The sequence below is a fragment of the Schistocerca nitens genome, chromosome 6, assembly GCF_023898315.1.
Source record: "Schistocerca nitens isolate TAMUIC-IGC-003100 chromosome 6, iqSchNite1.1, whole genome shotgun sequence".
Taxonomy (NCBI): Eukaryota; Metazoa; Arthropoda; class Insecta; order Orthoptera; family Acrididae; genus Schistocerca; species Schistocerca nitens.
In genome coordinates this window covers 659,597,557-659,623,985 of record NC_064619.1, presented here as the reverse complement: position 1 = coordinate 659,623,985, position 26,429 = coordinate 659,597,557, and the positions used below count along the sequence as shown (strand labels likewise).

The 26,429-nt window shown below is 47.6% G+C and overlaps 1 protein-coding gene across 1 annotated transcript in view; it reads left to right on the top strand.

Moving 5' to 3' along the window:
- The window catches only part of LOC126262605 (methyl farnesoate epoxidase-like), a 159,900-nt gene that overhangs the window by 79,542 nt on the left and 53,929 nt on the right, over window positions 1–26,429 (top strand). The window contains exons 3-4 of the mRNA XM_049959356.1: window positions 2,719–2,955; window positions 18,996–19,150. Coding sequence (XP_049815313.1) covers window positions 2,719–2,955; window positions 18,996–19,150 — 392 coding nt within the window. The remainder of the gene's footprint in view (window positions 1–2,718; window positions 2,956–18,995; window positions 19,151–26,429) is intronic.

Here is a 26,429-nt window from a genome sequence, read left to right as displayed (position 1 = left end):
CGAAATTGCTGCTCGCGTTGGTCGAGATCCAATGCCTATTAGCAGAACATGGAATCGGTGGTTTCAGGAGGTTAATACGGAACGCCGTGCTCGATCACAACGGCCTCGTATCACTGGCAGTCGAGATGACAGGCATCTTATCCGCGTGGCTGTAACAGATGGAGACGTCTGCAGGGCAACAACCATCTGCACGAACAGTTAGACGACGTTTGCAGCAGCATGGACTATCAGCTCGCAGATCATGGCTGCGGTTACCCTTGACGCTGCATCACAGACAGGAGCGATTGCGATGGTGTACTGAACGACGAACCTGGATGCACGAATGGCAAAACATGGTGGTCGCATCCGTGTTTGGCGACATCGCAGTGAACTCACATTGGAAGCGTGTATTCGTCATCGCCATACTGGCGTTTCACCTGGCGTGATGGTATGGGGTGCCATTGGTTACACGTCTCGGTCACCTCTTGTTCGCATTGATGGTACTTTGAACAGTGGACGTTACATTTCAGATGTGTTACGACCCGTGGCTATACCCTTCATTCGATCCCTGCGAAACCCTACATTTCAGCAGGATAATGCACGACCGCATATTGCAGGTCCTGTACGGGCCTTTCTGGGTACAGAAAATGTTCGACTGCTGCCCTGGCCAGCACATTCTCCAGATGTCTCACCAATTGAAAACGTCTGGTCAATGGTGGCCGAGCAACTGGCTCGTCACAATACGCCAGTCACTACTCTTGATGAACTGTGGTATCGTGTTGAAGCTGTATGGGCAGCTGTACCTGTACACGCCATCCAAGCTCTGTTTGACTCAATTCCCAGGCGTATCAAGGCCGTTATTACGGCCAGAGGTGGTTGTTCTGGGTACTGATTTCTCAGGATCTAGCACCCAAATTGCGTGAAAATGTAATCACATGTCAGTTCTAGTATAAAATATTTGTCCACGTGTATGTGACGTAACAGATTAATTTCTTTACTACGAATAGGTAGTGCAACAAACGTAACATTACCGTAGTATCGCCACTGTAATCATCACAAATGACGGCTACATCCATTAGCTCTGATGACACTGGCGTTCCCCCTTACTTCTTGGTTCCTATTTCTTCTTTTTTGCCTGCCCAGTAGATTACCCTCGTACACTTTCAAATTCCTGTTCTTCAATCGAGTTCGTTGTTTCTTTTCATTCCCGTACTTATTTCACTATTTCAGCGTCTAATGGTTTCTTTTTGACGAAGGTGCACAGATTGTCTCAGAGCACCATTACCCTACTCTGCCATTACAAGCTAATGTGATTAGATTATGAATGCTAAACTGTTGCATTTAGAAAGTATACCCATGCAGTGATGGAAAGAAATACAGGTTTTCATAAAATATTCAGTAATAACTGTAAATTTACCTTCTTATTTTGTCTGCTCAAAATAACGAGAAACTAGCATGTATTACTTGCCTCATCACCACCCATTCCTCTGCCCAGACTTAACAGGGATCAGCAAGGGGCAGCAGCAGTCAGAAGTCGTCATCTTTACCTCATGTTGAACGCACCCGATTACCTTCGGTAAAGACAGAAGCTGAAGTAATTAATTAAAATTTTTGCCACAGCTCTTGAAACCGGGTCTCCTGATTACTAGGCAGATGTGCTAATCTCTAAAACACCGTAGCGCTGTGGGTACGGTACTTGCATAGCCTACACTAGTCCAACGGCCTTCCTCACACACTTCAATTCACATCTGCCGAGTAGGCGGTAGACCTGAGTTAAAGTCCCAGCAGAAGCACAAATTTTAATTCAGTGCTTCAGCTTCTATCCTTATGGAAGATAAAGTTGAGGTTCATATATCTCCAGGAGAATATAGTTCCATTGCGGCTAATTTCCAAGAATGATTGCCTATCGAAGTGGCGGGGTCGAAACGATACATAACGAACGTGCGATCGTAAATCGATCATGCGACTCTGGTGGCGGGCGTTATGAGTATGTTTATGGTGGTCGCTACAGCAACGACAAAATAAGTGCGTTACAAAAATACTTTTAATTGCAAAGGAGACGACTTACCTTACTCGTCGTCGGTGTTGGAATCATGTGAAAGGCCATTACGGTGGTCTGGGTGGATAATTTGGAAGAGTTGAACCATGTATTCTTCCTGATACTCGTTCGTTTTCCGCACTGTCCGCAATGAAATTGTAAACGGTATTTCAGCATCCAAACTGTTCTTACTAAGTTTTACACACTTCGCACCGCCACGGTCCCTTCTTTCCTCGTCCAGTAATACTCCATATTTGCGACAAAATGTCGAACAGTTTTCTACGCTGGATAAACATGGAATTAGATTTTTCCGTGTGAGAGAATCCGCCGAAGAAACGTCAAGAGCACTAGACATCCCACTCACTAACCACATACATCGTCTGGGATTCCCTAGCAATTCACAAATAATTCGCGGAGGTATGTAATTTAGAGCAACTAAGGGAACGACGGGGAACAGATAAAAATGACGATCATAAATAACTGATCACAACGCCCGCCACCAGAGTCGCATGATCTATTTACGATCGCACGTTCGATATGTGTCGTTTGGACACCGCAACTTCGATAGGCAATCATTCTCGGAAATTACCCCATTGCGTCTGATTACCTGCTGTTTACGGTTACCAAACTCTTCCTTACATCTATATTTCTTGCCAGTGAGACGAATTGTGGAAATGACAAGAGACACTGCGTGTTCACAGGGCCTCCTTGCTTCCCAGTGGTGGGCAGCGCACTGTCTGTACCTCAAGCAAGGCCGGACCTGAAGATGGAGGAGTGGCGCGAAACGTATGGCCCCGTTGTGGGGCTCGTGATGGGCACCCGGCTGGGCGTCGCTGTCTGCAGGCCTGATGCAGTCTTCGAGGCCCTCAAGAACGACGACCTGCAGGGGCGGCCCGACAACAAGTTCTTCCGCGAGCGCACCTTCAACAAGAGACTAGGTGCGCCCCATCTTCTCACACAGATCTATGTTTGTGTTGTTATTGTTTCTATTTCTACATCTACCCTAATTAATGAGCTGTCTCCACATTTCTGATGGGCCATTCAGTACCGACTGGCAGCCCTGCCAATCTCGGCCATGGTGTTATTCAGATATGGTACGAAGTGGCATGGGGTCGGCACAGAGCTCTCACAGCCATTGCCAATTTTTCAGACCTCGCAGTTGCTACTTCTCATTCAAGAAACTCCCCAGTTTGCATCACATGGCTATGTGAGCCCAGTTGCAGTCCTCTCACCAAATAAATATCCTTGCACTACCACGAAGTGAATGCACGTCCTCCGTGTAGCAATCAGGCACGCTCACCACTTAGTTATGCAGGTGAACGTCTACATTGCTCACCAGGAAGGAGAGCAAATAATGAAAGTTTATTTATAGTGCGTATACAGTATTCTACGATTACATTTGTATGTGACTTGGATGTATACAGGATGTTCAGTACATAAAGCTGCCAGCTCTGTCGGAACAACAGCTATCCAGCTGGGCGATGAGTCGAACTGGGCATGGATGACAGGTACGTGTACATCATTCCATACTGCTTCAAGTGTATTCCAGAGTTCATCACAGGTAGTGACGGGTGAGTGGTGGTGTAGTACTCTCTCAGCAAGCCACTATCAGATATTTTCAGCGCGTGAGAGATCTGGGCAACATGATAGCCAGGGCAACAGTTGAACACCCCATGTATCAAGATACTCGTAGATCAGGACAGCACGGACAGCATCCGGTATTGTGTTATTTTGTTGAAAGGTAACGTCAGAAGATCTCGAAAGCAGGGCACAGCCACCGGCTTTAACATCTCAAAAATGTTATAGCTGTTGTCCAAATTTGTGATAGGTTTGCGTACGGAGTGGCCAGATGCTGTGGGCCTATGACAATGATGAATGCAAAGTGATAATGTTGGTTTTTCCTCAAACTTCCACACTCGGATGCACCCATTGTGAGGCTGTATGACGAACCAGGACTCATCTGAAAAGATGGTGTGGCGCCACTCCTGCGTCCAGTTTTGTTGTTGCTGGATGCACCACTATCAGCACACCACACTCTCCTGTCGCGATGGTCGCCGCATTGACTGTCATGGTGTCCACGTGTCGTCGCCGAAGTATCCTCATACTGAGGAGTGATCAAGACATTTTCAAAAGAATAACTTCAGAAACAAAACCAAAACTCAGTTATAGTGCCCTTGGATGAGTATCTACACAACTACGTACTACAGAAGTGTCTCTGCTGTGACGTTGTCTGTATTGTGCCTACACGAGGAATCTCAGGGCCGTGGTAGGCGACGGTGTGAAGACCTGTGCCGGTGTACGACGGCTGACGTGCTGCTGGAGAAGAACAGGACGAACTGGACTGGTGCTCCGGGCTTGAAGCGTTAATTAGCTGTCACTTCATAAATGAAACAGTATTGCTTATGATTAATTGGTAATGTTTTAGATCATTAACTTTATTTAAATGTTGTTATAATTTTTCAAACAATAAGAAGTTACTAGGAGGTACAGTCGAACCTGAATAGCCCGCCTGGACTCTGTGCTGCTGTGGCGTATAAATTGCCCGGTGTATGAGTTGCGCATAAAAGTTTAGAGCCGTTTTTCTCAGAATCTTGTGGGTAGTGCGCTTCACAAATTTTGTGGGTGGACACCCTTGAGGTATACTACTAACGTGCAATGTCTCATCCCGAAATGCATTTCCAAGACCATAAGGTCCCCTTGTCAGGCGAAACTGCTGGTACTGCCAACTCCTAACTCTGGAACTGAGCTGCTGATACAACCAGACGGAACTGCTGGTATTGCCGATGTAGGGCACAACATACTTCACATGGTCTGACAGTGGCCAAAATAGATGGGAGTCGATGGATATTGGCGTGGCGCTGCGAGGGCACGTGACCTGGCGCAGGAATATAGTACCCTGCCGATAGCGCTCTCTGCTGCAACAGTTGCACTGCTGCTGAGACTTTTTGCGGGTTGTATAGCCGTGGTCCATGGAACTCTTCAATCCCTGACGTTTCGTCCAAGGCTACGTTGGACATCTTCATAGCCTTGGACAAAACGTCAGGGATTGAAGAGTTCCATGGACCATGGCTATACGACCTGCTAAAATTCTCAGCAGCTGAAACATCCGGTCGTGAAAGCCTTCACTGTATGAACAGGTGCACTGCCTGTCGTCGAAGATGGTGTCCCCAGACACTATAGAGGCGACATGTAATTCCGTGATAAACAGCCCAGGCAATATAAGGAACATACAGGGTGTTTCAAAAATGACCGGTATATTTGAAACGGCAATAAAAACTAAACGAGCAGCGATAGAAATACACCGTTTGTTGCAATATGCTTGGGACAACAGTACATTTTCAGGCAGACAAACTTTCGAAATTACAGTAGTTACAATTTTCAACAACAGATGGCGCTGCGGTCTGGGAAACTCTATAGTACGATATTTTCCACATATCCACCATGCGTAGCAATAATATGGCGTAGTCTCTGAATGAAATTACCCGAAACCTTTGACAACGTGTCTGGCGGAATGGCTTCACATGCAGATGAGATGTACTGCTTCAGCTGTTCAATTGTTTCTGGATTCTGACGGTACACCTGGTCTTTCACGTGTCCCCACAGAAAGAAGTCACAGGGGTTCATGTCTGGCGAATAGGGAGGCCAATCCACGCCGCCTCCTGTATGTTTCGGACAGCCCAAAGCAATCACACGATCATCGAAATATTCATTCAGGAAATTAAAGACGTCGGCCGTGCGATGTGGCCGGGCACCATCTTGCATAAACCATGAGGTGTTCGCCGTGTCGTCTAAGGCAGTTTGTACCGCCACAAATTCACGAAGAATGTCCAGATAGCGTGATGCAGTAATCGTTTCGGATCTGAAAAATGGGCCAATGATCCTTTGGAAGAAATGGCGGCCCAGACCAGTTCTTTTTGAGGATGCAGGGACGATGGGACTGCAACGTGGGGCTTTTCGGTTCCCCATATGCGCCAGTTCTGTTTATTGACGAAGCCGTCCAGGTAAAAATAAGCTTCGTCAGTAAACCAAATGCTGCCCACATGCATATCGCCGTCATCAATCCTGTGCACTATATCGTTAGCGAATGTCTCTCGTGCAGCAATGGTAGCGGCGCTGAGGGGTTGCCGCGTTTGAATTTTGTATGGATAGAGGTGTAAACTCTGGCGCATGAGACGATACGTGGACGTTGGCGTCATTTGGACCGCAGCTGCAACACGGCGAACGGAAACCCGAGGCCGCTGTTGGATCACCTGCTGCACTAGCTGCGCGTTGCCCTCTGTGGTTGCCGTACGCGGTCGCCCTACCTTTCCAGCACGTTCACCCGTCACGTTCCCCGTCCGTTGAAATTTTTCAAACAGATCCTTTATTGTATCACTTTTCGGTCCTTTGGTTACATTAAACCTCCGTTGAAAACTTCGTCTTGTTGCAACAACACTGTGTTCTAGGCGGTGGAATTCCAACACCAGAAAAATCCTCTGTTCTAAGGAATAAACCATGTTGTCTACAGCACACTTGCACGTTGTGAACAGCACACGCTTACAGCAGAAAGACGACGTACAGAATGGCGCACCCACAGACTGCGTTGTCTTCTATATCGTTCACATCACTTGCAGCGCCATCTGTTCTTGAAACTTGTAACTACTGTAATTTCGAAAGTTTGTCTGCCTGAAAATGTACTGTTGTCCCAAGCATATTGCAACAAACGGTGTATTTCTATCGCTGCTCGTTTAGTTTTTATTGCCGTTTCAAATATACCGGTCATTTTTGAAACACCCTGTAGCTTTGTTGTAGTGGGAGCCATTCGTACACGTCCTCCTGGGTAGGCAGCTGCCCATATGGCCTGCCTGGGGTGTGGAGGAATCGACTACAGGGTAGATACAATAGTCGCACTGTCAGTGTGGATACTTGTCATGCTGGAAACAAACCTACCTCCTGGCTCAAGGTAAATCTCGGGTCTGTGTAGTCCTGCAGTACTGTGCCAACAGTATCTCTTCTCAGGCACTAGTCGTGTGGAGCCGTGATATCCTGCGTGGCATTGGGAATGGGGTCGCTGAATCCATCGGTTCCGTTTACACACGACAATCAGACGATCCTGCCTAATGCGAGACACAGTATCACGAAATGTTTAGCTGCACTCATGACAGGCCACGATCCTGCTGCTGTCGAAATCCAATGATAATTCTTTCTTCTACTTACATGATGCGTAATACGATCTCATTAATATCCAACACTCAAATGCGATTTCTGAACGAGACAATCACTGTCCAATGTAACCCTGTTGTTTTGTACACGCCTGGTTGTCGTTTCCTCCACAAACCAGGCAGACCGTGCGGGCAGCAGCCCCACCAGCAGGACGTGCGTAAACAGTTTTCATCAACACCGAGATACACTGAAGCGCCAAAGAAACTCATATAGGCATGCGTATTCAAATGCAGCGATATGTAAAAAGGTAGAATACTGCGCTGCGGGCGGCAAAGCCTATATAAGACAACAAGTGTCTGGCGCAGTTGTTAGATGGGTTACTGCTGTTACAATGGCCGGTTAACAAGATTTAAGTGAGTCTGAACGTGGTATTATAGCCAGCACACGAGCGATGGGACACAGCATCTCTGAGGTAACGATGATGTGAGGATTTTCGCGTACGACTATTTCACAAGTGTACTGTGAATATCAGGAATCCAGTAAAACATCAAATCTCCGACATCGCTGCGGCCGGTAACAGATACTGCAAGAACGGGATCAACGGCGACCGAAAACAATCGTTGAACGTGACATAAGTGCAACCCTTCCGCAAACTGCTGCAGATTTTAATGCTCGGCCATCAGCAAGTGCCCGCGTGAAAACCATTCAACGAAAGATCATACATATGGCCTTTCGGAGCTGAAGGCCCACTCGTATACCCTTGATGAGTGCACGTCACACAGATTCACACCTCCCCTGGGCCTGTCAACACCGACATTGGACTGTTGATGACTGTTGCCTGATCGCACGAGTCTTGTTTCAAATTGTATCGGGAGGATGGACGTGTACAGGTATGGAGACAGTCTCATGAATCCATGGACCCTGCATGTCAGCAGCGGACTGTTCATCCTGGTGGATCGTGTGACTGGGAGTGTTATGAGGTCCCTGAAACGTCTAGATACGACTCTAGAAGGTCACACGTACGTAAGCATCGTGTCTGATCACCTGCATCCATTCATGTCCATTGTATATTTCGACAGACTTGATCAATTCCAGCAGGACAGTGCGACATCCCACACGTTCAGAATTGCTGCAGAGTGGCTCCAGGAACACTCTTCTGATTTTAAACAGGATTCATGGTGTCAGTTCCCTCCAGCAGTACTTCAGGCATTAGTCGAGTCCATGCCACGTCGTGTTGCGGCACTTCTGCGTGGTCGCGGGGGCCCTACACGATATTAGGCAGGCATCCCAATTTCTTTGGCTCTTCAGTGTATTTTCTTGCACGACCTGGGCTGTTTACCACGGGGTTACACATTGCCTCCACAGCGTCTTGGAGCGCCAACCTCGCCGACAGTCGGCGCACCTGCACAGCAGAGAGCACTGTCAGCTGTGCACTATTTTGCTACGACAGGTCGCGTGCTGTCGCGGCGCCACGCGAATATCGATCCGCTCCCGACTATTTAGGCCAGTGCCAATAGTTTCGTCTCAGCGCTCCACGCCAGCAGACCCGGCCAATTCGTCCTGGTCTCCACCAGCAGCACGTCAGCCAACACACGCCAGCAGTACCGGACCAGTAACTCGACAGATCTTCACGCTGCTGCTGGGGTTCGCAGTTCAGGCATAGACAACGTCATAGGAGAGACATTCCTGTTGTATATAGTGGTGTGGATATTCATCCAAGACGATTGTAACTGACTTTTTGTTTTGTTAATAAATATTTATTCTTTTAAAACAGTGGCTCCCAACCTGGGTGTAATAACCCCTGAGCTCTAAAATGAAATTTTCTGAGGAATAAAAGCGATTCGATTTTGTTTCAGTGACGAAACTGAATTATTTTCAAGAGTCATTACTATTGTCATAATTTCGTAAGACACTAATAATAATTATATCACATTATGACCACCGAACTACTATCGATATAATCCCATCCAGGCGATAGCAGCGTCACCTGGCGAAGAATGACTGCTAGTCAGACGTACGCACGGTGCGTGTAGTATCAGTGAGTGTGCTGTCCGTGTGTGGAATGGGGAAGGTGCATGATCTATCTAAGTTTGACTCAGGGCAGATTGCAATAGCCCGGAGACTCGGCACGAGCGTTTTAGAAACTGCACGACATGTCGGTTATTTGAGAAGTGCTGTGGTGAGTGTCTTCAACCGGGAGCGAAACCCATGTGAAACCACGTCCAGAAGTAGTGGGGTTGGGCGCCCGCCTCATTACAGATGTCGCTCGTCGTAGGCTGTGCAGAGTGAGAAAACAGGACAGGCGGCGAACTGTGGCGAAACTAGAATCAGACGTTAATACTGTGAAGAATACAAGTGTGTCTGAACACACAGTGCACCGAACACTACTAACAATGGGCCTCCGCAGCCGAGACCCACGTACAGGGTGTCCAGAAAAGGACTCCCTGATTTCGAAAGTAAATATCTCGAAAACAAAGATGGATAGAAGAATGCAGTAAACGGTATGTTTATTGTGAAAGCTGTAAGAAGTTTATACAGCAGTTTGAAATAATAGTTACAAAAGCTGCTAACAGATGGCGCTGTAATCGCCATACGTAATGCCTAGTATAAATAGTGATCCGAAGCCCAGAACGATCAGTTCCACTATTGAAACGTGAAATGAGGTTAGCGTACCGAAGGAAGAGATTAAAACCATGTACTCCATTGAACAACGCGTTTTTCTGGTGCTAGAGCACCACAGGTTAGAAGAGAGTCCTACGGCAACAAGGCGAAGTTTTCAAGCACGATTTAATGTTCCAAAAGGACCCGATGCGAAAACCATTCGTACGCTCTTCGCAAAATTTCAACGAACAGGCAGCGTAACTGATGATCTAGTGGGGCAAGTTGGCCGCAAGCAAACCGCAGTTACGCCTGAAAATATCGCCACAGTTTCTGGAATTATTCAGCGAAATCCAATGTCATCCGTCCGTAGAATTGCATCTGAGACTGGTTTGAAGCGTTCCAGCACGCAGAAAATACTGGGAAAGAGCCTACACATGTTTCCATTCAAAATTCAAACGCACCAGGCCATACCCGTGCGAACTGTGCAACAAAGGGTTGCCTTTGCTAATCAGATGCTCACAATGATTGATAGTGAAGGATTTGATGTTGGCTGCATCTGGTTTACAGATGAAGCACACTTCCACCTGAATGGATACGTGAATAAGCAGAACTGGCGATTTTGGGGTTCCGAAAAGCCATATTGGTGTGAAGCGAAACCCCTGTAGTCTCCTAAAGTTACTGTGTGGGCTGCAGTATGCAGCAGAGGCATTATTGGCCCTTTTTTCAATCAAGAAATGGTCACTGGTGCACGTTACGTTGCAATTTTGGAACAATTTGTCGCCACACAGCAAGCGTTAGAGGATCGACCAGGTACTGAATGGTTTATGCAAGATGGAGCCCGACCACATCGGACCGAACAAGTGTTTCGTTTTCTTGCGGAATACTTCGGGAATCGAATCATTGTTTTGGAATATCCCAAATTTACTGGTGCAGGCATGGATTGGCCTCCATATTCACCGGATTTGACTCCCCGTGACTTTATTTTGTGGGCCACAGTGAAAGACATGGTCTACCCGAAGCATCCCGCCACGCTGGACGAGCTTGAATCGGCGATCTCTGTGGCATGTGAATCCATTTCGGTTGAGACACTACGAAATGTGATGGCGAATTTCATTCTTCGTTTGCGCCACCTCTGTAGTGCCAATGGTGAACATTCTGAAAACATTGTGATGTGATTGTTTGCAAAGATTGTTTTCATACGATTATTTCACTTATGTATGCTGATATGAGCTGTACAGCGTACAGCGCCATCTATTAGCAGCTTTTGTAACTATTATTTCAAACTGCTGTATAAACTTCTTACAGCTTTCACAATAAACATACCGTTTACTGCATTCCTCTATCGATCTTTGTTTTGGAGATATTTAATTTTCAAATCAGGGAGCCATTTTCTGGACACCCTGTATGTGCCAATGTTAACACCACGACATCTGCAACTACAGCTGAAATGGGCACGTGACCATCGGCACTGGACGTTGGCGCAGTGACAGAACGTTGGATGGTCTAATGAATCCCGATACCTTCTTGATCATGCCGATGGGAGGACCCGAATCTGTAGTCTTCCAGGGGAACAGCTCCTTGACGCCTGTACTGCGGGACGGAACCAAGCTGGCTGCGGCTTCATTATGCTCTGGGTAAAATTCACGTGGGCATCCATTGGAGCTCGTGCAAGGCACTATTACAGCTAACGAGTATCGTAAACTGCTTGCAGACCACGGTCACCCCTTCATGGCGATTTTGTTTCCTGACAGCAGTGGCATTTTTCAGCAGGATCATGCGCCATATCACAAGTCCAGGAGTGTGATGGAGTGGTTCGAGGAACACAGTGACCAGTCCCAGTTGATGTGCTGGTCCTCAGCTCGCCAGGTCTGAACCCTATCGAACTCGTCTGGAACGTTGCGTCAGAACTCACGGTCCCCTTCCCGGAATTTACGGGAATTATGTGACCTGTGTGTGCAGATGTGGTGCCAGCTCCCTACAGCGACCTACCAAGGCCCCACTACTTCCATCAGTCCCCTAGAACTTAGAACTACTTAAACCTAACTAACCTAAGGACATCACACACATCAACGCCCGAGGCAGGATTCAGACCTGCGATCGTAGCAGTCGCGCTCTTCTGGACTGAAGCGCCTAGAACCACCCGGCCACTGCGGCTGGCAATGATGACATCAATCTCGTTTTCAGGTAATAACGCCCTTTCTTCCCGCAGAGCCGCTCCCAAGTCATGAGAAGTGCCTGGTGGATGCTGACGTGATGCAAGCCGTCTCCCTAGCGTTTCCCAGATATGCTCTGTTGGATTCAAATTGTGAGAGCGAACTGGCCACGCCATGCGTGCAGTATCTTCCATTTCCAAGAAAACATCAGCCAACCGTGCCCTATCAGATCGAGCATTGTCTTCCACCAGTACGAAGTCTGTGCTCACAGCACATCGCAACAACCACAAATGAGGTCCCAAGGTCTTGTCACGGTACCTGACAGCAATTAAACCTTGCAGATTCACCTACGTACAATTTCATGAAGAGGTCAACACAATCCCCGCCCACACCATTAGGGGTCCTCCTCGATATCGGTCTCTATCCACAATATCTGGGTCCCGAAACTGTGTTCCACTTTCCCGCCAGATACGAATCCACCTAGACTCATTCTCCAGACTAACTCAGACTCATCTGTGAAAACAACATTGGCCGACTATTCGAACGTCCAGGTGTCATGTTGATTACTTCACTCTAGACGTTCCCTTCTGTGAAGACGCGTCAGAGATAGACATGCAGCAGGTCTCCGAGAATAAAGGCCACTCTGCCGAAGCCTTCTGTACACCGTTTGCTTCGCTACAGCACGTCCAGTGGATGCTGCGAGCTCACATGCCAGCTGTCGTGCTGTAGTAAGGCGGTGTTGTTGTGCCCACACAGTCAAGTAATGGTCCTGTCTTCTGAAGTCACACATGGTCAGCCCTGTCCTGGTCTTCACAATAAAGTTACCGTCTCTATCCACTGTCGCCACATCCGATGAACAACAGAACCATTCACATTAAGCCGTAGCGCCAAATCAGTTTGCTACTGTCCTGCATCCTATCTTTCTATGGCCCTCCGCCCGCCTCGATAGCGGAATGGTCAGCGTGACGGAATGCCGTCCTAAGGGGCCCGGGTTCGATTCCCAGTTCCGCTCAGTAACTGGGTGTTGTGTTGTCTTCATCATCATTTCATCCCCATCCGGCGCGCAGGTCGCCGAGTGTGGCGTCGAATGTAATAAGACCTGCACCAAGGCGGCCGGACCTGCCCCGTAAGGGGCCTCCCGGCCAGTGATGCCAAAGGCCAAAAGCTCATTTCCAGTTTGGCCCTCCACCGTAGAGAGACTGGTAGCCATCTTCTCTACATCTACATCTACATTTATACTCCGCAAGCCATCCAACGGTGTGTGGCGGAGGGCACTTTACGTGCCACTGTCATTGCCTCCCTTTCCTGTTCCAGTCGGGTATGGTTCGCGGGAAGGACGACTGCCGGAAAGCCTCCGTACGCACTCGAATCTCTCTAATTTTACATTCGTGATCTCCTCGGGAGGTACAAGTAGGGGGAAGCACTTTATTCGATACCTCATCCAAAAACGCACCCTCTCGAAACCTACACCGCGATGCAGAGCGCCTCTCTTGCAGAGTCTGCCACTTGAGTTTGTTAAACATCTCCGTAACGCTATCACGCTTACCAAATAACCCTGTGACGAAACGCGCCGCTCTTCTTTCGATCTTCTCTATCTCCTCTGTCAACCCGTCCCGGTACGGATCCCACACTGATGAGCAATACTCAAGTACAGGTCGAACGAGTGTTTTGTAAGCCACCTCCTTTGTTGATAGACTACATTTTCTAAGGACTCCCCCAATGAATCTCAACCTGGCACCCGCCTTACCAACAATCAATTTTATATGATCATTCCACTTCTAATCGTTCCGCACGCATACTCCCAGATATTTTACAGAAGTAACTGCTACCAGTGTTTGTTCCGCTATCATATAATCATACAATAAAGGATCCTTCTTTCTATGTATTCGCTATACATTACTTTTGTCCATGTTAACGGTCAGTTACCACTCCCTGCACCAAGTGCCTGTCCGCTGCAGATCTTCCTGCATTTCGCTGAAATTTTCTAATCCTGCAACTTCTCTGTATGCTACAGCATCATCCGCGAAAAGTTGCATGGAACTTCCGACAGTATCTACTAGGTCAGTGCTATACTACACTGTCTGTGACTGTGTACTCAGCGATTGTGGATGTGAGGCTACCAGGCAAACACCTCGTTTCATAGGAGTCCTGACGTCATCATTGGCATGGTTGTCCGTTGACCAGAATGCCATTTTCCGTGCAGAACACTATCGTACAGTCATCTGGTTGAGAGTTTGTACGATTATATCGTGAATTAGATACAGGACGGACAAATAGCACTTTGTTGCTTTGTTTTTGGACACCAGTGCATATACAGGGTGATCCATTGGTCGTGACCGGGCCAAATATTTCACGAAATAAGCGTCAAACGAAGGAACTACAAAGAACGAAACTTGTCTAGCTTGAAGGGGAAAACCAGATGGCGTTATGGTTGGCCCGCTAGATGGCGCTGCCATAGGTCAAACGGACATCAACTGCGTTTTTTTTTTAAATAGGAACCCCCATTTTTATTACATATTCGTGTTGTACGTAAAGAAATATAAATGTTTTAGTTGGACCACTTTTTTAGCTTTGTGATATATGGCGCTGTAATAGTCACAAACATATAGCTCACAATTTTAGACGAACAGTTGGTAACAGGTAGGTTTTTGTAATTAAAATACAGAACGTAGGTAAGTTTGAACATTTTATTTCGGTTGTTCCAATGTGATACATTTAACTGTGAACTTATCATTTCTGAGAACGCATGCTGTTACAACGTGATTACCTGTAAATACCACATTAATGCAATAAATGCTCAAAATGATGTCTGTCAACCTCAATGCATTTGGCAATACGTGTAACGACATTTCTCTCAACAGCGAGTAGTTCGCCTTCCATAATGTTCGCACATGCATTGAGAATGCGCTGACGCATGTTGTCAGGCGTTGTCGGTGGATCACGATAGCAAATATCCTTCAACTTTCCCTCACAGAAAGAAATCCGGGGACGTCAGATCCGGTGAACGTGCGGGCCATGGTATGGTGCTTCGACGACCGAGCTACCTGTCATGAAATATGCTATTCAATACCGCTTCAACCGCACGCGAGCTATGTGCCGGACATCCATCATGTTGGAAGTACATCGCCATTCTGTCATGCAGTGAAACATCTTGTAATAACAACGTTAGAACATTACGTAGGAAATCAGTATACATTGCACCATTTAGATTGCCATCGATAAAATGGGGGCCAATTATCCTTCCTCCCATATTGCCGCACCGTACATTAACCCGCCAAGGTCGCTGATGTTCCACTTGTCGCAGCCATCGTGGATTTTCCGTTGCCCAATAGTGCATATTATGCCGGTTTACGTTATCGCTGTTGGAAAATGACGTTTCGTCGCTAAATAGAACGCGTGCAAAAAATCTGTCATCGTTCCGTAATTTCTCTTGTGCCCAGTGGCAAAACTGTACACGACGTTCAAAGTCGTCGCCATGGAATTCCTGGTGCATAGAAATGTAGTACGGGCGAAATCGATGTTGATGTAGCATTCTCAACACCGACGTTTTTAAGATTCCCGATTCTCGCGCAGTTTGTCTCCTAATGATGTGCGGATTAGCCGCGACAGAAGCTAAAACACCTACTTGGTCATCATCATTTGTTGCAGGTCGTGGTTGACGTTTCACATGTGGCTGAACACTTCCTGTTTCCTTAAATAACGTAACTATCCGGCGAACGGTCCGGACACTTGGATGATGTCGTCCAGGATACCGAGCAGCATACATAGCACACGGCCGTTGGGCATTTTGGTCACAATAGCCATACATCAACACGATATCGACCTTTTCCGCAATTGGTAAATGGTCGATTTTAACACGGGTAATGTATCACGAAGCAAATACCGTCCGCACTGGCGGAATGTTACGTGATACCACGTACTTATACATTTGTGACTATTACAGCGCCATCTATCACAAAGCGAAAAAAGTGGTCCAACTAAAACATTCATATTTCTTTACGTACTACACGAATATGTAATAAAAATGGGGGTTCCTATTTAAAAAAACGCAGTTGATATCCGTTTGACCTATGGCAGCGCCTTCTAGTGGGCCAACCACAGCGCCATCTGGTTTCCTCCTTCAAGCTAGACGAGTTTCGTTCTTTGTAGTTTTTTCGTTTGGTGCTTATTTCGTGAGATATTTGGCCCGGTCACTATCAGTGGACCTCCCTGTACAAGCAAGCATATTTTTTAGTCTATATTGTATATGGTATAATTATGCGCCTCTAACATGCTTGACAATTGTGTAATCATTCTTTAAATTTGCTAGAAAATCGACAGTTACTTATGCAATCGAAGAGGATAAGATAGGAGTGTTTAAAGCGTTAAACTGAGTCGTCCCATCCAGCTCACCCCCTCCCTGAGATACCTTGGCCTCACCCTCGACCAACACCTCACGTGGACCCCTCATCTCCAAACCATCCAGAGAAAGCCCATTTCCGCCTCCGCCTTCTGAAACTCCTGTCTGGCCGGACATGGGGATTGCATCCTTCTACCATCCTCCACACCTACAAATCCCTCATCCGTCCTATCCTCTGTTGTGCCAGCAATGCCTGGATCTCTGCACCTACCCGCTTTTACAAGGCCCTCCAAATCCTTGAAGGCCATGCACTCCGACTTGCCTTCCGTATCCACCTTCCTTCCCCCACACGACTCCTGTTTGATGTGATCCCTTCCCCCACCTCCTCCTGTTCCTCTAACATCTCCGCATCCTTTACATTGTCCGCAGGCTTCATCCCCCCCTCCCCACCCTCTGGTTTCCTCCTTCCTCTCCACTCCCCCCCTGTTGCCGCGCCTCTATTGCTGTATCCCTCCCTCTCTCCACCTCCACACCCTCCTTCATCAGGGCAATTTCCAGCGCCTCCCCCTCCCAGATGATGAACTTCGCCGTGACATCTACCCTTCCTTCCAACTATAACCTGGCCTTGTTCCCCCCCACTGTCCCCAGGGTCCCCTTTTTCCTCTCCCCTCCTTCTCCCAGAGCGGATTTTCCTCCTTCCCCCCCCCTCCCCCCTGAGACCCTGCACCCCATTCTTGCCTCTTTCCTTCCCACATCCCTCCCTCCCTGGCCCTCTTCAGCGCGCACCCCGCTCATCTCCCCCATCTCTTCCCCTCCCTCCCTTCTTCAGGTCTCCCTCATCTCCTAACGCCTGGCAGATCCTCTGTATTGATCATCGTCAGTGTGCATCAGTGTTTTGTTTAGTGCTGTTTCTCCCATGCGTCAAGAGGTGTGATTTTAATTGTGTTCTGCCTTGAGGTTCGCTGTCAGTGTTTGTTATGTGCTACGCCATCCATCGGTACTTTTATGCTCCATTCATACTGTGCCTTGTGTTCTTTTAATTGTCGCAGTGTGTGGTTTTATGTGTGCGCTACTTTTTTACGGTTTTATCTCCATTTTACAGTCGCCCCTTTTTTTGTCTATTGGCTTCCATGATGTTCCCCCTTTTTTATATCTACACTCCTGGAAATTGAAATAAGAACACCATGAATTCATTGTCCCAGGAAGGGGAAACTTTATTGACACATTCCTGGGGTCAGATACATCACATGATCACACTGACAGAACCACAGGCACATAGACACAGGCAACAGAGCATGCACAATGTCGGCACTAGTACAGTGTATATCCACCTTTCGCAGCAATGCAGGCTGCTATTCTCCCATGGAGACGATCGTAGAGATGCTGGATGTAGTCCTGTGGAACGGCTTGCCATGCCATTTCCACCTGGCGCCTCAGTTGGACCAGCGTTCGTGCTGGACGTGCAGACCGCGTGAGACGACGCTTCATCCAGTCCCAAACATGCTCAATGGGGGACAGATCCGGAGATCTTGCTGGCCAGGATAGTTGACTTACACCTTCTAGAGCACGTTGGGTGGCACGGGATACATGCGGACGTGCATTGTCCTGTTGGAACAGCAAGTTCCCTTGCCGGTCTAGGAATGGTAGAACGATGGGTTCGATGACGGTTTGGATGTACCGTGCACTATTCAGTGTCCCCTCGACGATCACCAGTGGTGTACGGCCAGTGTAGGAGATCGCTCCCCACACCATGATGCCGGGTGTTGGCCCTGTGTGCCTCGGTCGTATGCAGTCCTGACTGTGGCGCTCACCTGCACGGCGCCAAACACGCATACGACCATCATTGGCACCAAGGCAGAAGCGACTCTCATCGCTGAAGACGACACGTCTCCATTCGTCCCTCCATTCACGCCTGTCGCGACACCACTGGAGGCGGGCTGCACGATGTTGGGGCGTGAGCGGAAGACGGCCTAACGGTGTGCGGGACCGTAGCCCAGCTTCATGGAGACGGTTGCGAATGGTCCTCGCCGATACCCCAGGAGCAACAGTGTCCCTAATTTGCTGGGAAGTGGCGGTGCGGTAGGATCCTACGGTCTTGGCGTGCATCCGTGCGTCGCTGCGGTCCGGTCCCAGGTCGACGGGCACGTGCACCTTCCGCCGACCACTGGCGACAACATCGATGTACTGTGGAGACCTCACGCCCCACGTGTTGAGCAATTCGGCGGTACGTCCACCCGGCCTCCCGCATTCCCACTATACGCCCTCGCTCAAAGTCCGTCAACTGCACATACGGTTCACGTCCACGCTGTCGCGGCATGCTACCAGTGTTAAAGACTGCGATGGAGCTCCGTATGCCACGGCAAACTGGCTGACACTGACGGCGGCGGTGCACAAATTCTGCGCAGCTAGCGCCATTCGACGGCCAACACCGCGGTTCCTGGTGTGTCCGCTGTGCCGTGCGTGTGATCATTGCTTGTACAGCCCTCTCGCCGTGTCCGGAGCAAGTATGGTGGGTCTGACACACCGGTGTCAATGTGTTCTTTTTTCCATTTCCAGGAGTGTATGTTCACCATATTCTCTCCTTTGTATATTTTTAACTATCTTCTATTGTTTGTTCTCTGTCTTTCGGCTGAAGAGCAGCGCATATGCTGCTGCCAGCATCCCCAGATGGGGCATTGAAATACAATAAAGAAAAAAAAGAAAAGAAAAGAAAAACGTTAAACCAGCGCTGGGTGTGTGGCAGGTGTGTTCTTCACGGACGGGCCTTTCTGGGTGCAGCAACGGCGCTTCACGCTGCGCCACCTGCGGGATTTTGGCTTCGGCAAGATCAGCATGGAGGGCCGCATTCTGGAGGAGGTCGAGGACCTGGTGGGCAGCCTCGCCAACAGGACTGTGCAGGTGAGCTCAGCGGCTCGAGAAAGCGGCAGCTGGTCGGGTTTCTGGCTTCTTAGCGAGAAAATATTCAACAAGTTAAAACTAATCAGAAGGAAAAGCCAACGACCTTGCCACAGTGGTAACAGCGGTTCCCGTCAGATCACCGAAGTTGAGTGCTGTCGGGCTTGGCTAGCATTTGGATGGGTGGCCGTCCGGGTCTGCCGACCTACGTTGGCAAGCGTGGTGCATCCAGCCGTTGTGAGACCAGTTGAGCAGGTACTCGACTGACAAGTGGCGGCTCCGGTCACGGAAACTGACAACAGCTGGGAGAGTGGTGTGCTGACCACGTCCAGTGAAGTCTATAGGCTCGGGATGACACGGCGGTCGGTCGGTACAGTTGGGCCTTCCGAGGCCTGTTCGGACGGAGTTTAGTTTTGAGATAAACAAATAACAACAATTGATGCATATACATGTATAATCTCGTTGACTTTCCCGGTGAGTTGTACTAATACGAAGTTCCCTGATATTAGTTCGACGAAATGGCGCGATGCTTCATTAAGTCCCATTATCATCTGGCGAAACGTCTAAACTGCGTCTGGGTCATCTTTATGTAGGTGAAGCTGTGGAGCGTTGCTGGCGCCTTATTTCGATCCACATATATTGAGACTTTTCCAACGCGCTCTCGCCGCCACTTAGTTTCATCATGGAGAAGGCGTTATCACGAACAGATGGACAGTGTGGCTACGGTGTCTCCCCTGTCACCAGGGACAGCAAATCTACATGTGGAAAATTTTGAGGAAATGTCCATTAAAACCACACGCTTAAACATTCAAGCATTTCTACAGGGACCTAGATGACACCTTCTTTGTGGAGCTACGTGGCAGGGAAGCCTTGGATTAACTTCTTGACCCCATTGACGCCGTCCACAAGTACAAGGTGCGTCCGAAAAGTTCGGTGAATGGTCTCAGAAAATAGAGAAAGCAACAGTTACAAACAAAATACCATCTCTGGCCTTCAAAGTGCTCACCATTAGCTACAACGCACTTCTGAAATCGGTTGTAAAGCTGTTGACATCGGTTGTAAAGCTGTTTATGGAATCACTCGAAGCACTGTGGTCGCGAGTTGTCGGATATCCGCATCATTACAGGAGCTTGGTGCTACCAATACGGGGCGGACACCAGGTGACAGTCAATGACATGGGATTCATAGACTTCCCCGCTTCCCTTGGGTTAAATTCACGATGGATCAAGCCCTTGCTGTCGAAAAAGTGCTCAACACCGAATTAAATCTTAGATTTTGTGAGCTGACTCTTTTTCGGAGACTGTCACTTTATCTCCAGATCGCACTGGTAGCGCCGGGTCTCATCTCCTGTAATGATACGAATATCCAACAAAACGTGACGGCGGTGCTTCCATCGATTCCACGAGAAGTGTTTGGTGACAGTTATCAAGGTCTTTACAACCAAAGTCGGAAGTGTGTTGTACATATGGTGAAAACTTTAAAGGCCAGTATACGTGTTTTGTTTGTAGCTCTCGTTTCCTCTATTTTCTGAGAACATTCAGGGAATGTTTCGGATGCACCTTGTACATAAAATTCACTTTGTAAGTAGAGGAAGATACTTGTCTACCATTCGTTGATATCTGGGTGCGGAAGAAGTAAGATGGCATATTACATCACCCTGTGTTCAGGACACCAACGCATACGGATCTGTGTTTGCGTCACCTAGTTTCCACCACCCAAGTGAACTCCCTACCGTTTTGAGAACACTTGTCACAGACATGTCAGACATGTTTTAATATTTCAACGTGGACTTGAGAATGGCTATAAAGCCCAAATCATGATTGAGTAAAAATGGAAATTAAAAGTCATGTATACATCTCCAGAATTTGAGAATGAGAACAATTAGCAACTTCATACAAACTTTATATATAATTATAAATCTTTTAGAAATTTTTTCTTCTGAAACCTCCCACGAAATAACGGAAAGAAAGAAAGTCTATCGCATCCTATATTTTCACTGTCGATGAAGTAAAGCTTCTGTATGAATCATGACGTTTTAATTTATTATTTTTATCACTAAATCTAAAAATGGTTCAAATGACTCTGAGCACTATGCGACTTAACTTCTGAGGTCATCAGTCGCCTAGAACTTAGACCTAACTAAACCTAACTAACCTAAGGACATTACACACATCCATGCCCGAGGCAGGATTCGAACCGGCGACCGTAGCGGTCGCTCGGCTCCAGACTGTAGCGCCTAGAACCGCATGGCCACTACGGCCGGCCACTAAATCTATTCGCAACACATTTTGTAGACAGTATCCACATATGCCACTGAATGTACCTGTAAAATCAGATCATTGTACGTCATACGGTACAGGACATATGACGTTACAAACATCGTGATTCATGGGAAAGTAGCTTTTCTGAAAACGGAACGCAAATTACTCACACTACACTAATACATTGTTTGATAACGAGAGTACTTCTTTACTCACGACGTAATTAGGGGTTTTATGTCTCTAACCATAAAGATTTTACACGGTTAACGTTAAATATTTAACACATTAACTCATTTATAAAGTAATCACAAGTTTGAAGTTGTTTTATACACGGGAGTCCGATTCTTTAAAGAATTGGGGGTGATTTGGGGAGAGGTATTACTGGTTAAATATAATTTGCCAATTCTTGCCGAAATAACCAGATATATAATCCCCAGATGTGGTCAGCATATTATTTTAACACTATGATGCTTCAAAATCCTTGTAATCTTGCCTGTCGGTGGTCCCACATGGTGGAAAACACAGTCGCTTGTTCTCTTCCTGGGCCATTTCGATGCTGCACGTCGTTGGCACTGCCTTCTAAATTTGTCTGACACTGTAAGCCACCCCTCTGGAACACCTGCAAGAGGTGTTGTTGGCCTTGAGGCAGGCTGTCCTGGTCACTTATGGCCCAGGTGAGCGCTGAGATTGTTGTCTTACCGGCTGGAAAAGGCAATGCTATGGTTGTTCTTTCCCATAAGGACTACATTGAGAAGATGCAGAGCCTGCTAAATGACGGATGTTACAAGAAGATCAACGTTGACCCCACAAAGAAGGTGGGAAACAAGACGAGAGCTCTTCTGAAGGACGCAGATTTAGCAGAGGGTGTCGCCAAGAAATTGGCACCTCAAGGACCTGTACCGCCAAGACTTTTGGACTCCCTAAAGTCCTCAAAGACGGCATGCCGTTACGCACTATTATCAGCAACATTAGGGCACCTACATATTTGCTGGCCAAATACCTGGCAGAATTACTAAGCCCGTTCGTAATTCTGTGGATTTTGTAAAACATCTCGACAACTTCAAGCTGAAAGGCTCAGATATCCTGGTGAGTTTTGACGTTGTTTCATTATTCAACAGGGTGCCTCTTCGAGAGTCAGTTGAGCTTATTGCACGGAAATTTGACGAGAAGACGACCAATCTTTACAAGCACGTTCTAACCTCCACGTATTTTCTCTGTAATAGAGAATACTATGAACAAACAGAAGAAGTCGTAATGGGGAGCCCACTCTCGCCTGTGGTCGCGAATTTCTATATGAAGTACTTCGAGGAGGAAACTTTGGCGTCATCCAAATGGGAACCTACTTGTTTTCCCCGTTATGTGGATGACAAGTTCGTGATGTGGCCGCATGGAAGGGACAAGCTCGTAGACCTCCTTACACACCTGAACTCCATACATCCGAACATCAAATTCGCTATGGAGACAGAAGCAGAAGGAAGATTACCATTCCTGGACGTCATGGTCAAAAGAAGAGCGGATGGCACCTAGGGCCACGTGGTATACAGGAAGAAAACGCACACCGACCTGTATTTCCAAGCGGATAGCTGCCACCACCCTGCACAGAGGAATGGGGTGCTAAAAACACTGGTGCACAGGGCACGCACCATCTCTGATGCAGAGAGTCTGCCCCAAGAGCTGGAACACCTCAAAACTGTATTCCGGACAAACAGGTATTCGAAATGGCAGATCAGACGCGCTGTCCGCCCCATCTCTACAGTGCACCGTGTGGAGATAGAAGAAGTCACGGAGAAAGAGATAGCCACTGCCTGTATACCGTATACTGACGCACTATCGGGGAAAATAGGACGAATATTGAGGAAACGCCGAGTAGGAACTGTCTTTTTCCCACCAAATAAAACACGAGCATTATTGGGAAGTGTCGAAGACGATCTCAGTTTGCGGATGGCCGGCATATACCAGATTCCGTGCCAATGTGGGGAGACTTATATTGGACAGACAGTGCGTGCCATAGAAGATCGTTGCCGAGAACATCAGAGGCACACTCGACTTGGGTACCACAACAAGTCGGCGGTCGCAGAGCACTGTTTGTCCGAAAATCACGAAATGGACTACCAACATACCAGGGTCTTCGCACAGACATCTAAATACCGGGACAGCGTCGTTAGAGAGGCTATCGAAATTCGTGCCAGGGACGGACACATCAACCGAGATTGCGGCTACAACCTCAGCATGGAGTCTAATTAAAAAGACGCTCAGCAAAGGAAACGAACGGGTGACTAGGGCGGACGAGGCAATTACTCCAACGACACCACAGACGCCGACGCCAGCGTCTCAGTGACCGCTGACGCGCGGGCGCGGACCGCGGAGAGAACGCCTCACAAGGGTAGGGGATTTAATACGGCCGCCCGCCCTCGGGAGCTCAGTTCGTCAGCGCACCTGACGATGGCGACATGTCTGATCGCCGAAATATTGTGGCCTTTGGGCAATATGGACCGGCAGTACACCCGTGGACTGTTCGAATAATTTCGCTATTCCTGTTGCGACATCGAGCACAAATGTAAGTAAAAAATATCTTTAACTGACCACCAAAAACCCTCAGTGACAGCAGTAAGAAAATCCAAACAATACTGAATCGGAAAATGTCGAGTCTACTAGGAAAACGTCAAAACTATCCTATAATCCGCAGAATTCTGCAGCGCTTTTCGTTAACGAAATTTTAAAGAAATCAACTAAAACCAAATTTGCCATACCTACCAGTATAGAAACCGCACTTCTCTAATGTTGTTGTTGTGGCCTTCAGGAGGAAGGCTGCTTTGATGCAGCTCTCCCTGCTAGTTTACCCTCTGCAGGTCTTTTCATCTCCGCATAACTTCCGCAACGTGCATTCATTTAGCCTGTTATTGTATCAAACTCTTGGTCTCGTTCCTTAATAGTTACCCTTCATACTTCACTCAAATTCAGTATAGGTAAATCGAAGGTAGTGGAGGGGAGAAGGGAAAGGAAAGAAACTGATGATATCAGCTGCATCGGAGCTTTATGTCGGATCGGCGGGACGAGTGAAAATGTGTGCCGGACGGAGACTCGAACCGGGAATCTCCTGCTTACTAGGCACGTACTTTCACTACTGAGCCATCCGGACACAGTGTTTATCGCAAATGCACGGACTGTCTCGGGACGTTACTCTCCCCAGCCGACCCCACCCAGCGCCACCTGTCCGCAGTTCCCGTTTTGATTCCCGCTAGAGGCCGAAGTATTTCGTGCGCTGAATGTTGTGGATTCATTGCCCATCGAGGCGATTCAATTACATGAATACTACTCAGTTTGAAAGAATTGTATTTCGACTAACAAGAATAACTGCTAACTTTCCGAGTGAATCCTTTAGGCGTAAGCATATTATGCAACATATTGTTGAGTTACCTATCGTATCTGAAGAAGTTGCATAACAAAAAGTAGCTGGCATCCCTGTAAAGTACGAAACTCATTATTTCAGTGAGAAAGAGCCTTTGACCTTTTCGTTGTAGTACGTTAACGGCGCACAGCAAAAGCAACAGGCTCAGGATTTGCTTGCTAATTCTGTGCTAGGACGACGGCATCACTTGGAGACGTCAATTTGGTGTACATACCGTGTCGCTATAATTCAAGTGCAGCTACACGCGGAGGTCCAATCTGGACTGTAATTATCGTATGACATCGAACATTGGTAAATATGCTAATGCGTTAATCCGGAACAGATTTATGATGCAAAAATTAGTTTCGGGTGCAAATCTGGCACTCTACACTATTTGTTTGTCATCCACGCTGTCATCTGACCAGCTATAGCGTGAGTGGACAGCATGGCTACCGAGAAGAGAGGCTGTCCGAATTTAGTGAAACTGTTTTATGCGAACGGCAGCAGCTACAGTCCTGCACTGAGAGAGTATCGCCGACGGAAAGATCTGAGGAGAGACACGATATCATTAAATGGTTTAAACAGGATGATAGTAAAATTAAAAAACACGAGTGAGCTTGGTGTGGCACGTGGAAGGCCTCCTATTCCGGTGGAAGTTATTGACAGGTACATGTGCAAGACCCAGACGATGCAGCAACCGAAACCTTATGATCCGCAGCAATGTTCTGAATTTGCTCTTCGGATTCTGGCACGGATCAAAATTGATGGCATGTGGCCGGGCGCCATTGACTACACAGAACTGCCGAATTTGGGGTACTGTTAAACCACGTGTTGTACACGAAGAGCCATTGCACTCTCACATGTGGTGTGTGGTGCGGATTCAACGTTGTTGTTGTTGTGGTCTTCAGTCCAGAGACTGGCTGGACGCAGCTCTCCATGCTACTCTATCCTGCCGGCCGGAGTGGCGAGCGCTACAGTCTGGAACCGTGCGACTGCTACGGTCACAGGTTCGAATCCTTCCTCGGGCATGGATGTGTGTGACGTCCTTCGGTTAGTTAGGTTTAAGTAGTTCTAAGTTCTAGGGGACTGATGACCATAGACGTTACGTCCCATAGTGCTCAGAGCCATTTGAACCAGCCATTCCGTTCAGATGCTCTTCCAAGTCCTTTGCTGTCTCTGACAGAATTACAATGTCATCGGCGAACCTCAAAGTTTTTATTTCTTCCCCATGGATTTTAATTCCTACTCCGAATTTTTCTTTTGTTTCCTTTACTGCTTGCTCAATATACAGATTGAATAACATCGGGGATAGGCTACAGCCCTGTCCACTCCCTTCCCAACCACTGCTTCCCTTTCATGTCCCTCGACTCTTATAACTGCCATCGGGTTTCTGTACAAATCGTAAATAGCCTTTCGCTCCATGTATTTTACACCTGCCACCTTCAGAATTTGAAAATGAGTATTCCAGTCAACATTGTCAAAAGCTTTCTGTAAGTCTACAAATGATAGAAAAGTAGGTTTATCTTTCCTTAATCTACTTTCTAAGATAAGTCGTAGGGTCAGTATTGCCTCACGTGTTCCAACATTTCTACGGAATCCAAACTGATCTTCCCCAAGGTCTGCTTCTACCACT